The sequence below is a fragment of the Amblyomma mixtum genome, chromosome 1 (assembly GCF_055824585.1).
Source record: "Amblyomma mixtum isolate Tamu chromosome 1, ASM5582458v1, whole genome shotgun sequence".
NCBI lineage: Eukaryota > Metazoa > Arthropoda > Arachnida > Ixodida > Ixodidae > Amblyomma > Amblyomma mixtum.
Window position 1 is genome coordinate 244,822,773 of NC_143012.1, and position 15,043 is coordinate 244,837,815.

A 15,043-nucleotide genomic window follows, 5' to 3' on the forward strand; every position below is an offset into this window, starting at 1 on the left:
CCGGCACAAGCAGCTTATATCTTTGGTGCTCGTGCAGCGTCCCAACAAATGCTCTCCCCACTTCGGCTGCCACATAGCGATGACTCATGTCTCCTCAGCTTGCTCTCCAGTCGTCCCGCCTCCTAAGCCGATGCGTTTTACCCAGCCACAACCTGCGTAACAGCCTTTTTCATGCGACCCTGCTTGCCCATCGGACTAGGACCTGGACACGGACTTCACCTGTACATATATGACTATAGATCCTTGATCTTTGTGTTTTGTGACTCATTGTGTGTTGCTGTTTCTTTCTTTCGTTACTTTTTTTTTTCGACACGCTGTCTGGGTGGGAGGCTCTGTAGCACCACCACTATGACTGGCGCTTTGAAAAAAGCAGAGGAGTTGCCGGGCACGCACCGAGTAAAACGTTGAAGGCACGACAGCAAAGTGGACAGGTTGTTCGCTGGCCATCACTGCTCATTGGGTCTGAAGCCGACTGCAATGAATGTGGGGCCGTGCCTAGCGCCCACACACCTATCACTTTTCTTTCCATAGCTCGCTGCGCTGTCCCTAACTTAAGCTGAACCCTCTTTGTTAGCCTCCACATTTCTGCCCCATAGGTGGGTACCGGTAAGATTCAGCTGTTGTATACTTTTCTCTTGAGGGATATTGGTAGAATGTCCTTCGTGATCTGAAAGAACCTGCCATATGCGCTCCACCCCAATCTTATTCTTCTAGTTATTTCCCTCTCATGATTCGAATCAGCGGCCAATACCGGCCCTGCGCAGACACATTCCCTTACCACTTCCAACCAAGAGTACAACCAGTGCAAAAGAGAAGATTAATCGTACAAGTAAAGCGCAGCTTGCATTTTATGTCATTCCAGCAGCAGTTGTTACCACTGTTTGTGGATAACAAATTAGGCCATTTCGATTAATGCAAATGGCCACCGAACATACTTCTGGATAAAGAAATTTAAAATCAAGCATTGTTAACATTGAAGAAAGCAGAGACAATTGGCAAGAAGAGCCAGTCCTATGCAATGTCAGTGATCTGGCTATCAAGTGTTCTCCAGGCAGGAAATCATGTCGGCGCTTCTTACAGACTGCATAAACAAGCATGAGTACAACTGGTGCAAAAGAGAAGATTATTCAGTATAAGTAAAGTACAGCTAGCATTTTATGTCATGGAAACGGATACTAGCTTCTTGTAGACAACGATGTAAACAAGAGTATGTATTGGAGTGTAGTCATCCTCATCGGCACATTCCTGGCAAAACTTTGGACCCACGCGGTAAATGCTCAGTGGTGTACTATCATTTATCATTCATTTAGCAGATATGTGAGCTATTTGCTAAATAAGAAATAGAAACAAGTGAGCAGCAGTTACTGAAATCAAGTCACAGAGACAAAGACAGTCGCACGGCGCGGCTGTAGGCAGGTCGAAGCGATGACGATGGCCATTGGTTCTCACGAATTGTGCTCGAATGCTATGTTTCCGCAGGGCTCTGTTGACTCGAACTGGATTTGAACCGAATACTGTTGAACAACCTCGCAGCAGTGCAAGTTCAGCAGCTGAGTCAAACAACATTCGGTTCGACATATAACTGCCCGTGCAGCAGGGGGTATTAGACATTACTATGCAGCATAGATTAAGAGGTCTCTCTCTCTCTCACTAACTCACATATGCAAACCATGAAATAAAAGTAAATCCACAAATGAGAAACGTACCTGTTGTGAGCCATTTCCCCGGCCATTTTATGCACAAGGGCATGAAGGTATTCCACCTGGAAAAAAAAAAACCACACAGCACTTAGATGAACCAAGGTGCAAAAATTGAGAGTTCTAATTATTGATGCTGCAGTTACATTATCATGGCCGTTCAAATCTTAATTTGAAAATCAATCCAGATAATTCGAACTGCCGGCTCAGTCCAGCCAATGTCCATGTGAGTCTATGCCGTCAGACGCTATAGGTCTCGCATCGGTTATTTCGAATGGGCTCCTGAAGGGAGGCCGCTTCCGGTTAAGACTGGTGCCAAAAGAGATATATCAAAATAGCCGCTCTGAAAATCTGAATTCCATGCCGCACAGCCACTCTCGCTCCTCTGATGTGCGTGCAAAGGCAGGTGTGACAAGGGACGGACAACTCCGTCTCTAAGAACAGTCTGACTGCTTAGTTTCAGTTTCACTTTTCGGAACTCGACGCCAGCTCACAGCGATGCTGGCTCGATCAGCCAGCTCAATCAGCCAGCTCAACCAGCAAACTCGATCAGCCAACTCAATTAACCAGCTCAAATAGCCAGCTCAAACAGCCAGCTCAAAGAGCCAGCTCAAAGAGCCACCTAAACCAGCCGGTCAACCTAACCCAACTGAGCAGAGTTTCGGATATTGATTGGCACGTCATTAAAATCCCCCCCCCCCCCCTCCTCCCCCCCCCCCCCAATTTTTTTCCACGCACCTTCAGCGCAGTTTCTTTCACTTGTGTCCACATGGTTTTTTTCAAGGCCATTAGATAACTCCAACTTTCAGATAATTAGAACATTTTTTCCAGTCCCTTGAAGTTTCAATTAACAAGCTTTTAGTGCAGTAATTTTCTGGATGTCATGATCAATGCCGCAAGTTTGAACAAAGCGATGGGAAAAAATTTCTCAGCAGTAAAAGAATCCTTTGCTGCCGATCAATTTCCCACAGAGCCACAAGGTGCTAAACAATATATTTTAACAACAAAAAAAACTGGACCGACTGGTTCTTAACTCTTTCGCTACTGCGCCATAGGCCATCGTTCGCATATGATTGACTCAAATCGCCCGCGCAAAAAAAGCTCACTTTGGAGCGTCATGAACATGCACCGCCATCTAGTCAGCGAGCTAAACAACTGCTCTTTCGATTGCAGCCTTAGTTTCAGTGTTTTGACATTTCAACCCTTCTGACATGAGGGGGCAGCGTGAAAAATAAAACTTTGAACGGCCGCAGCAGCGTCAGCCAGAGAAAATGGCGTCCGCATCGCCGCGCGCTCCTCGAAAGCGAAAGCTGACACTCAACATGTCGGCCAGTTTCGGCTTCGTTTTTTGTGACGAAAGCAGTGGTTATTAGCCGGGCAACAATGTACGAACGTCAGATTTCGGTTTCGACAGCGAGACTTTGCCTCGGGCGCCTGGAACGTCGGCGTGTACTTGCATGCAAGTTCTGTTTTCGTTCGCTGTGTGTTTTCTGCGGTGCATACAGTTTGTAATTGATGACAGTGGTTTATTTTTGTGCTTCAGGGTCTTCACAACGTATGGCGAAGACAGTTTGTCAAATGCTCAAGGTCGCGTCGCGTTTTTCAACCAAGACGACAGCTAGGTGTCCATATCGGCACATCGCTGCGGAGCGGCGCTCGGAGATTCGCTCGACCTCTCGACTTTTTTTTGATGCTCTTCACGGCGGAAATGATGAAGACCATGTGCGGAAACACTAATAAGTATGCTTGGATGAAGATTTTGAGCAAGCAAACATACGCTCAGTGTGACAGCTCATGGGAAGACGTGAATCTGTTGGAGATGCTGATGTTCATTGGAATCACCATTGACGTTGGAATTGTTGACCTGCCACGACTATATCTCTACTGAAATACCAGAATAATCTATTCTGGCCCTCTGCCACCAAAAATCATTTCTCAAAATTGGTTTCTCGCTTGTTTTGTTTGTTTGTTTTTTGCACGTAACAGACCCGGATGATTCAGTGGCGGCAGCATCTATTGGCAAGACTTGGAAAGTGTCCTGGCTTTTGAAACACATCGATAAAACTTATTTCATCGAGCCTTAGAGCTTGCCTAAAATGCCAAATTTTATCAGTTGGCTTTCAGGGAGCAGCTCATTCAAGAAATCTTCGGGTATGATGAGGGAAAAGAAGTCCCCGCCCCCAATCCTCCCATAGAATCCATTCAACACCAACCGAAAAAATGAAAAACGAAGAAACTGCAAGCTCGGCTATCAGAGAACAAGGGAGGAACAAAGATAAGACCTTATGTGAAGCACCTGTCAGTCTACCTCTGCTTCACATCTTCACCCCTGATTGCTCTTCACAGTGGCACCATAGTCATGACCCCTGACTTGACAGGCCATGGAAAGTGCAGTAATTTTCTCTCATAGGTGAAACTGTGAATAATGACAGCTATAAACATGCACAACAGTTTGTATATTCCAGTTTTCCTCTAATCAAGTTCTGGTTTAGTGCAGCCAGTAATTTTTGTTTTTGCTATATACTTTTTTTGTGTTTTTAGCAAATTTCACAAATAAATGTTCATTTACTTTTGCACACGCGACTCTTCTGTTTGTTTCATTCAGAAGTGTAACTAATAAGCTACAATTTCATGCATTGCAATGTGTGCTGGGCGTGTTAGTTCTTGTGAAAAAAATTTTTCTTTCAGTACACTCCAAATCGTCCATTTTTCCACGGTAGCGAGAGTTAAAAACCCTGTAGTTTTCATCACAGGTGGTGCTTGCAGAGGCCTCACAAATGTGGAGCATTTAGAACGCCAAAGAGACACTTTTCCTGTGGCATGTTCTCAATGCTGCTGCTGCTGCTTGCGTTACTACTATCATGGGAAAAAGTAAAGAGATCCCCCCCCCCCCTTCCGCAGAGTAGCACGGGTCGGAATTTGGAGAGTGGGCCCTCTTACTTTTGCCAACATGGGACATGACTATACTTCGTTTCATATACAGCAGTCAACGCTGTCAAAGCTAGCGCACAAGCCAAGTCCACACCGGAAAAGAAAGTAGTTAAAATCAATTACTGTAACTGGCAACCACCTGCACTTAGTTTTACATCTTGCCACATTTTCGTTGTGTGACTCAGTGAGACTTCGAGCAGTAAGAATGACACATGGTGTTATGATACGTGGCTAGCAGGACGGATTGCTCAGACTCAATCCACGCCTACAAAGTAGTTCGCACTTAGTGAAAATTATAGCCAGAGGGCACGAATGCTGATTGTCTTACAGTTTTGACCACAGTTCCCAATGCTAGCACTTTGTTTTATAACACTCTTTGTCCAAACACTCACCGAGGTTTCGAGAACGAATGATACGCGGTGGAGTAATGGTTTCGCGGATGCATTTTATGTGCAGCCTCCGCAGCATTGACTACTATGTATGAAACGGAGTACAGTTCACATGCCCAATGCATTCTTTCAGCAAGAGAACCCATTTGTCTGTGATTTGGGTCACTTCCTCAGCCACTCTTGTCTGTGCAGGCTCTGGTATACAGCAGCCACTCATCTTCTGCAAAACACGATAACTAGGGGTGTGCGAATATTCGAAATTTTCGAATATATTTCGAATATTACATTTTTAGTATTCGTATTCGATTCGAAATCCAAGTATTCGTGTTCTTTCGAATATTCGACCCGACGCGAATATTCGTATCTAGCCTAATATTCATTGTGAGCACCGGTGTTCATTTCGGTCCGCAAGCCCTATCGACAGACATAACAACATGGCGGCGCCCAGAGCAATGCGCATGGATGAAGGAAAATATTTCCTTCGAATTTTTCCTTCCTCCAAGGGCCATGCCTTAGCTGACTGCGCCGGTGAGCTTCTTTGTGGCTATACCTGCGAATCTGGTATAGTCAGAGCTGTGCACGAAGTACCTCGCAATACATGCCAGTTCAGTGCCAAGTGGGAAGGCATTTTCTGTGGCTGGAGGAGTCGTTCCAACTAGAAGGAAACTACTTCTGCCTGACCATGTGGAGCAGCTGGTTTTCGTCCACGACAACCAATTTTATGTTCATCCGAGCAACGCGTTTTTGTGCTGATGGCAAGCTAGCCTCAATCAGTGCTGTGTACTAGCCATCCTCTCTCATATTTCCACTCTTCTGAGAATAATGTTCGAGACTTTGATACATTTTGTGCAGCCACACACACCTTTTGTGTTCATTTAATAATCGATAGTTGAACTGTGATGTTCTTGGGTGCTCAAATAAATATTTTGTAGTGGTTAAATGCGTCTGTCCTTGATTATTCGATATTCGATTCGATATTCGGAATCAAGTATTCGTATTCGATTCGTATTCGACAAATTTGATATTCGCACACCCCTAACGATAACCCGATGCCTTTTAATTACAAGGTTGCATGGTTGCATGGTTGCAAGTGGCTAGCAACCTTGAAAACAAGACTGCAGATTGTGTACCAAGCATGCACCAGTTATTATTTAGCCGAATCCTCGCCATGTGACTCATGATCAGGCATGTTCGTGCAGTGCGTTCGCAGTGTTTCAGGAGCCCTTCAAAGAGCAGCCGGCTATTCCTAATATTTACAGAACCATTTTTAAGAAGGCTGGTCCAATCAATCTGACACCGGAGCCTGGCTAAAGCACAAATATGTCCAACTTTCCACAGCTCTAGCACTGCATTTATGCATTTCAAACAACAGTACAAAAATGAATGGCTGCCTACAGCAGGAAAAGCCACTTGATTTATTATACTGCACCTACTTAAGGTGTAGCACACATTCTGTACAGAACCGTGCTAATCCAATGCACCAGCCACAAAAGGGTCGCCTCCAGTTACCTTTTTGCCATAGACGAAGGCACTTCCTTGGATGAGAAAAGCTGCTTGGGTGAAATTTATACTTGACTCTCCTTCCTGGTAGGTGATCGGCGTCTGTGAGAGCTGGAAAGAGAGGAAAGAAAAAGAGACGCACATGACATACATACTCCCAATAAAGAAGTATGGTATGGTACAGCTAGGTGTCTATCAAGGTGGAAATTTTCATAACCCCTGATTTACTTCCCTTTGTTTTCCCTGACAGTCTCATTGAAAATTTCCTGACCAAGTTGCAATGCTAGACAATTAATGGAAGCAGAAGCACCTTATGTGCAGTTTATATGTTTTTGTTTGTTTCTGGGAGTCCAACGTCCCAAAGGGACTCAGGCCTTGAGGAACGCCGTAGTGAAGGGCTCCTGAAATTTTGACCACCTGAGGTTCCTTAACATCCTTAACCCTTTAACCGCCAACCCCGAACTGTACTCGTCATGGGAGATTGTACCAATATCGCCAATGACGAGCCACACTCGTCCGGCCCGATACTGCGGTGCTGCCACATCAAAAGACGAGTTACGGTCGCCAGTTGCATTGGTTGTGATTTTGAACACTAGAGGGCGGTAGTCGACCATAAAAAACGCATTTTGCACCTTTGGCGCGTAATTGAAGGCTCAAAAGAGCCATTTCACAATGGCGTCATCCATGAGGAATGCCGGTGGTGGCAGTGTCCCGAGAAGAAAGGCTGCTTCTTCAAGCAGTTGTGACAGCAGCATTTCTGAGAATATGGAATTTGTTTCTGAAAGTGACTCGGACTTTGTACGTGCTGGAGTAGATGACGACAAAAGCGGCGACGACGACGAGGGTGAGTCGCTGCACGTGTGTGGCAGCGTGTGAGCACGAAAAATCCGCCACTCTCGCCTCTACGGTTTCATTTTTCTTCAGTGTCTGGGATCTTGCGCCAGCCCACTGATGAGCACAACATTCTCGGCTGGTTTTAGGTATTTTTTGACTGGAACATTATTCACGTAATCGTCACAGAGACGAACTGCTATGCGGTAGAGTACTTTGCTGCCTGGCGTTCTGCATGGAAACTGGCAGACCGCGATGAGATCACGGTCTTCCTTGCTCTGATAATATTGCAGGGTATTGTTGTTAAACCTCGAGTGGAAATGTACTACAATAGAAGTTTTGCAGACACCAGTGTTCAGGAAGGCCATGAGCAGCAACCGCTTCAAAGCGTTGATGCGCTGCCTGCATTTCGCCGATATGAAAACCTTGAATGAAGTGACCCACCCGCACCCCAGGCTTTGAAAGTTGTGGCCCGTGATCTCAAGGCTGAACCAGGCCTGCCTTTTAGGACGAATCAATGTCTGTGCACTTTCTTTTGTGTCACAGCGTATAATATGAAACAAATACGCGGTATTTCAACGCGTTCTACCTATTACTACGGAATGCACTGTGGGAAAGCCACCCTCATAAACTGTTTTTATTTTTAAAATTTTTGTGTTAATTTTAACCAGAAACCATCGAAGTAATATATTTTCAGAAATAGAATTACATGGAGAAAATTATGGTCACTTAAAAAAAATGGGCGATTGTGGTACGTTTTTCGGAAAATAAATTGGCGGTTAAAGGGTTAACACTGACATCGCAATGTACATGGGCCTCTAGAATTTCACTTCCATCGAAATGCGACTGCCGCAGCCGAGATAGAACCTGTGTCTTTCAGGTCAGCAGCCGAGCGCCATAACCACTGAGCCACTGCGGCAGCCCGTGGCAGCTTTTTCATGTTTTAAAACTGCTGTATTTGATGAATGGAACAGTGGACAGGACTCTGCCCCAAAATGACAGCCCTTCTGGGCATTTTTAACAGGTAACTGTCCTTTTTGCTACAGCTGTAGGCCATTTTATGTCTTCACAAGGCCAGTTTATAGAAAACCTTAAAACTATGCCAGCCCTTATAAAACTGTGCAAATAATAATTTAAATATATTTATTTTTACATACTGCAGCCTCCCATGAGATATGCCAGGAGGAGATAAAAATGCACAAAACAATGGTAACAAATTAAATATGACATAGATACTATGAAGCACAAGAAAAAGTACAATAAAAACATGTCAGCTACAAATCACAGAATCTAAAAATTCTTTTAGGGGGGACATGGGAATCCACTGGGCTGCCTACGAACTGGCAGGCATGACATCACACAGCTATCATAATTAGGCATGACATCACTCAGCTATCATAATTTTAGTTCAGAAGAATGGCTACATTCTAGTAAATAACAGTTACAGGTCTCATAGCTGTAGCTTAAATAGTTCAAAATTTCCACAATGATTGCAAAAAAAAAATTATTTTACCATAACATCAGTACGCTTCAATGTTTTATACTGATATTTGGTAGGCTGCATGTACAGACACGTAAGAGGCACGTAAAATTTAGTTCTATTTCTTAACCAGAAGCAGAAATAATAGCAAAACAAACTGAATCCCATGTTAGCCTACCACTACTATTAAAGAACCATAAACACCTAAATTTAGTAGCACATTTTCTTCTTTCAAGTAATGTGTTAGACATTATAATACATGGTTCATCACGTAGTGTTCGTCTGTGACCACTGAATAATTTATAACAGAATTTCTTCTCTCATGCTGTTTCAGTTTCAGTTTTATCAACCGAACGATGGCTTAAACGTGTAGTTGGTAGTTAGGTCATATGAGGCATTAAAGAAACAAAAATAACCGCTGATATGTAGTTAAATTGACTACAACATTCAAGCCAGCCTGCTTCAAGACTCTGAATGACAAAGAACGACCTATCAGCAATTAAATAGCTGTTTATTTCATGGCTCATGTGACCTACACACGAACTAAACGTCACAGCCATAGTTTGGTTGATGAAACCGGAACCGAAACGGCATCTACAAGAAATTTGATCATAAATTAGTTAGTGGTCATAGGCGAATACCACGGTGTGATCTATGTGTACTAATGTCTAACGCATCATTCGGAAGAAGAAAACACTGAACCAAAATTTGGTGTCTATACTCCTTCAATGTAAAACACACCAACTGCGAAGTCTCGCCTGTGCTGAATAAATACTACCTCCTAGCTGAAAAGAATGCCACCATGTTATGCAGGTGTCATTTGTGCATATCTTTTTCTCACAGCAAAATATTAGCATAAGTGATGTACTAATAGTTTTACACTGTACTCACTTCATTACTCTTGGTAGCTCGAACCTATTAGCCAATTAAGGTCAGGTCATCCCATTTTACTGCTTTAACACTGCTGAATAATACTTCAAAACACCGGCACTACGTACTCACCTCCCCGAGGTATTGGTCAAGGTAGGCAGCGATATCAATCTCAAAATTCTTGGTCAGGTCTCGGATAGGCGTGAGGAGGTTTGCATACCGCTGCTCTATCTCTCGGTCCTGTGCGCGGTACCGCTGAGATGAGCCGCCCAGCCCGTCCATCTCTGGGTACTCTGCATTGTTTGAAGTCGTGAAAGAGACAAAAAATATACATTTGTGAGACCTGCATGCAGTGAGTGCTTTGCATATGTAGCTGCTTCACACAGTGTATTTATAGCACGCACTGCGCAACATATTTTCAGCTAACCTTAAAAATTATGCAAGCAGTGGTTTCAGAACTACAGCACCCTGTACATACCAAAGAAGCCAATACAGTCACAAGAGGGCTCTCGCAAAAGCTGCAGCCCTCCCCGTTTAATCACATTCTACATGGTAGTTGTGGTGCAATAAAACGTCACTAATGGCGAATTCCACTGGTCAATCTGGATCGGGTTCGCGAATTCCACTCGTTGTTTCTGAGCAACTCATTCTCCACTGGAGCGCGCTCTCTTGATCTGCCGAGCAGAGGCAGATTTAGCTGGACTGAGGGTACAGTGCTGCCTCTTCCGGAATCACCAGGTCGCAACTGCCAATTTTTAACGCGGCTTTAGGCACCGCCAGTTAAAGTAACCACAAGATGATATTTACTGAGGTTTGGAAAAGTGCACGAGCGATCGGTGTACCATCACTCCCAGTGCAGCAAAAGAATACTTTAAGCTAGCTTTACTACCAACAAAGATATAGGCTATTAAAATGCTCCTCCTCTCCCCCCACAACTTGTACATGCTGATGCATGCACAAAAAAAAAAGAAAAAAGAAAACAGGCTGGGATTGCACCCTACCCCGCCCAACTCGCCCACGTCATTTGGGCACGCCCAGTGAGGAGGTTCACTCAACTGCCCGCTTTACACCAGCGGGGTAGGAATGGCTAAGAACGCGTGGTGAGGTGTTACTCCAATCAGTTGCTACCAGCAATTTTTAATAATTATTTGTAAAATATAAGGTTCACACAGAGCTTTAAAGTTTGACTCAAAATACTCACAAAGACCACCCCTACACATTTGTTGCTTTAAAACATAACCAACACAATCATTTCGGATTCCCTTTAACATTGGTTATTTGTGTACACTTCTGACTGCCGTCATGCATTGTCAGATCGAGCAGTTATGCTTCTTGCCTTGATTAATTTGAAAAGCGTTTGAAAGAGCCCAGAGACCAAGCAACGATGGCAAAATGCATGTCCCTTGAGGGGTACTTATTGTAAAAAATTTTCCTGCATTGCCTCGCAAACAGTTGAAATTCACCGGCTACATCAACAAACACCAATCTATTCAATGCAGCGGTATGCTCACATACGCATGGCACACACTTATTCCCAGTATTTAGCCCTGGTTGTTGTACAACTACTGGGAATGGCAAAATGTGGCACACCACACAAGCTAAGTACATCATATGACTGAACTAGTCCTCATCACTGGTCACCGTCCAGAGAAAATGTGCAGATGGATCTTCGGACAGATGCCAGGCCTAACTTCCCGAACAGGTTGCACATGAGAGCTTCCATCAGGCTCCTTGCTGGAGCCCGTTTGTGTTTCACTGCTCAATCAGGATTGGGTCTCCCCGTGGCAGACTTGGTTGCTCTGGCACGGATTCAGCACCCTGCTCCAAATCGACTGTCAGAGTGGTCCCGCTGAATGCTCATGGATGTCCACGGCTTAAGGCAGTCATTAATTCAAATGATTCTGGGTTTTCACTGGTTAATTTGGTCTGGCTCTGGAAGGATGTCAAGCCATCGTCCTAATATCCCTCTTCAAGACAAAATTGCATGAAGCATTGTTGCTTTTGCACTTTTAATAGCAAGCACAAGTATGAGCGGAAGGCTCCCATCCCTGGAAAAAGAAAGGCCAATGGCACAGTTTTGATTTCATTTTTCTGAGCTTCATGCCAGTCCATGCAATACCCTGTTGTGTACCGTTTTTGAACGCTGATTGGCATGTCCATTTGTTTTTGTTCTTTTAAAATATGCATTGTGTCAGTCTGCTGCTAACGCATGTTTGCCTCAGTTTCATCTGCGTGGTGCTTGAGCTCTTCTAGTATAGTGTACTAGAACTTCCAGGCAACGAAACTGAACGCTCGTCATGCGATTTCTGATGTTTGTGCTGTGGAAATGACGCATCTGAAGAGGCTTCTCTGGTACCACAAGTTCTGCCATTCAAGAGGTCACATATGCCCAGGCAGTTCTGCAACAGCATTCCCACTGGCGTGCACATAGTACAGCTTTTGACAAAACTGAAAAATCGCTGTTGCTGGATAGTTTCTTTATCTCTGAAGTAGGCAAAAATTGCCGTTTTTATGAAATAAGTTTACTGATGCAATTATTTTTGGCACTTTTTTTGGAAGGTAGGCAAGCATGAATTAATGACACGTTTTACCGTACTACAGGACATTCCACATCTACCGCTATGGTTGGTGGAGGTTGTGAAGACCTTCAGGTTATGCTACATGCAACCCACAAACAGAAGTGGGTTAGACAGCTGTTGCTGCGGAAGATGATAGAGCACTGTACGCGAAACGTGAAGGTCGCCAGTTTACACCCGACTGGCAGCCTACGGATGCATTTTCTTCTACCTTCTGTAAGATTGTTTTCTATCTAAAGTGGTTACACTACCAATTTCCCATTTCAATTAAAACCACGATCAAGAAATAACATGATTCCCTTATGATTATCTTAGTTTCAATGACAATTGGCCTCTTTCACATGCGTACTGCAACAAGCCTCTCATTCCCCATGGATACTACATACGACACCGAAAAAAAAAAGCAGAGCAAAAAATTCTCCGCCAACACTGCTTCAGTGTTTGACTTAAAAGCATTAGGAACGGGAGCTTCAAGTGTTTACATCGGTGTGCTCAGCAAACGTGGAGAAGACCAAGTCCAAACATCCATGGGTGTTTCCTTTCTGGAAACATCCCTTCTAAGACACAAGCGGTGCCATCTAAATACCTCGTAGATTTTGCACTATTATTGCGATTTACAGCCATCTTCGCTATATCCGCTATATTTCCTCGTCATATAAACTAATAAATTTTATAAACGTGCGCATCACAACACAACAAATCGATTGACACCATCCGAGAACCCCCTGCAACAAACGGTTCAGCATCCGTCTCAACACCCCCTGAATACACAGTTTGGGGGCGGAAAGGTTGTCGTTGCGAATCCCACGCATATTCTGGGCTTTGTCTCAGTTAGTAATTTTGTTTTTGTCCTCAGAAACACGCAAAGTCATTTGACACCATTTCAAACGTTCTGTGTCAGACGGGTGGCCCCTAAATGTTATGCAAATGGTGGTCCCTAGGGGGGGGGTCCCACTTTGACGGCCGCTATACTGGCACATATATACAGGATCGAAAGTATAGGTATCAATTGAGGCGCTACGCGCCCACTGTTGCTACGTGATATAGTGTGGTCACGTGGTTAGTGTCCTTGAAAAACTTGTAACAGCTAACACTCTTAAAATATGTCAGTTGCAGTCTGTGAAAATAGTGGATGGCGTGCCTTATGGACAGGCTATTTTTTTACTGACGTTGATGCACCACTTGCAAAGCACCAAAAAGGCACCTTGTAAAATACTTTGCTCGGTACCTTCCTGCTTCGTATTCCGTCCTATTTCCTACTTATAATTTACAACCAGGAGATAGCACAGAAAAGCAATGCCAGGTTCACATCAAATAAAGCAGTTTTACACTAACATAAGAGCCATGTGGACTTGGCAGCACTGATGGTAACATCAACAAAAAACTACGGAAGTTCACGCCGCACTGCTTATCATCAGTGATTATGTTTATCCACCTTGATGACACAACAGTTATAGTTCAGCTGCTAAGTGTGAGGATACCAGACTGAACCCCTGCTATGGAGGACATGTTTTGATTAAGGCGAAATTCAAAACAGTTCATTGTGCTACGTGATGTCAGCACACATTAAAAGACTAGAATGGTTGAAATTAACCCACAGCCCTTTCCTCTATCTCCTCCCTCACAGTGTGGTTCAGTCATCAGCCGAGTGAGACAGCTACACTATGCCTTTCCTTTTCTGATAACCAATTATTTTTACTACCAACTTTGTTTGTCACTGCCACGTTTAGGCTAAGCATTTCTGCCACTGCTGTTCCTACAATGCCTTCTTGCGCATGCAAGATTTGTTTTCATTGCAATAGCAGCCAATGGAAGGAACGCCCAGATCAGTGACGCCGGCATAGGTGTCTGCACAGCAAAAGGGGTAGGAGGGGAATGCGAGAGGAGCGGTTAGTAAAGGGAGGGCAGGGGAGTAGCGGAGGAAGGAAGCAGCAAGTGCGACACAGCACAGCAGAAGGAACTGCCAGCTCTAGTGCCGCATGAGTGAGAGGGAATACAGAGGTGCAGCGTTGGAAGGTGAGAGCTCGCCGCTACAATGCAACACCGTCGGAGAGAATGAGGTGCCTCATCACAACACAAGAGGGAACTGTACTGGCGGGACGCTATGTAAAGGGTGTGGAATATTCGCATTACGCAGCATAGCGTAGTTTTTTTTTTTCTTTCTAGCGTGCAGGAATAAAACAATGCCTGGCACAGCTGACATCGGTGAAGCGCTCGGGAAACAAATTGCATGCTTTTAAATCACGACTGGAACATGAATTGCGGAAAAGAAACAAGAAGATTGCAGGCAAGTTTGTACTCCTTTCATGACAAGCTCGAGAAAGCAAAGTAGCAGCAGAGTGAGCTAGCAAAAGAAAAGACTCCTGAGGAAACCAGAGAAAAGCTGGCTGCCAGTGTATTATGCTGAAATAATGAATTACAGCCTCAGATTAATCCTCACGATACTGCGATACTGAAACTCTTTAATGAGTTGAATTTCTGAGTGCGTAACCTGTGGAAGACGACGTCAAAGCACTTCATTAAGTTCACACAAAAAATTGAAACAAGTTTTCAACATAGCTGTTCAGTTTAAAAGCTGTTCAGAGTGAGACACGATGCTGCTGAGAGCCATGAAAACCTGTATATTGGCACAAGACATTGACGAATTGTTTGCCACGTTTGTGAACGAGCGCTCAAGCGCAGCCATGAATCACTTGCTCGGCATTCCCACTGTGAAAAAGAACGCCCACAACTGGCATTTTATTTAGACAAGTGCAGGGAAGGTACTAA

At 44.3% G+C, this 15,043-nt stretch overlaps 1 protein-coding gene across 2 annotated transcripts in view; it reads right to left on the reverse strand.

Annotated features, from left to right (window-relative positions):
- LOC149371373 (condensin-2 complex subunit H2-like) overlaps positions 1-15,043 on the reverse strand; it is a 71,395-nt gene that overhangs the window by 50,605 nt on the left and 5,747 nt on the right. For both annotated transcript variants that reach the window (XM_089565547.1, XM_089565538.1), the window contains exons 3-5: positions 9,831-9,991; positions 6,527-6,628; positions 1,707-1,762 (exon numbers count right to left, since the gene is read on the reverse strand). In XM_089565547.1, coding sequence (XP_089421673.1) covers positions 1,707-1,762; positions 6,527-6,628; positions 9,831-9,980 — 308 coding nt within the window. In that variant the 5' untranslated portion in view covers positions 9,981-9,991. The remainder of the gene's footprint in view (positions 1-1,706; positions 1,763-6,526; positions 6,629-9,830; positions 9,992-15,043) is intronic.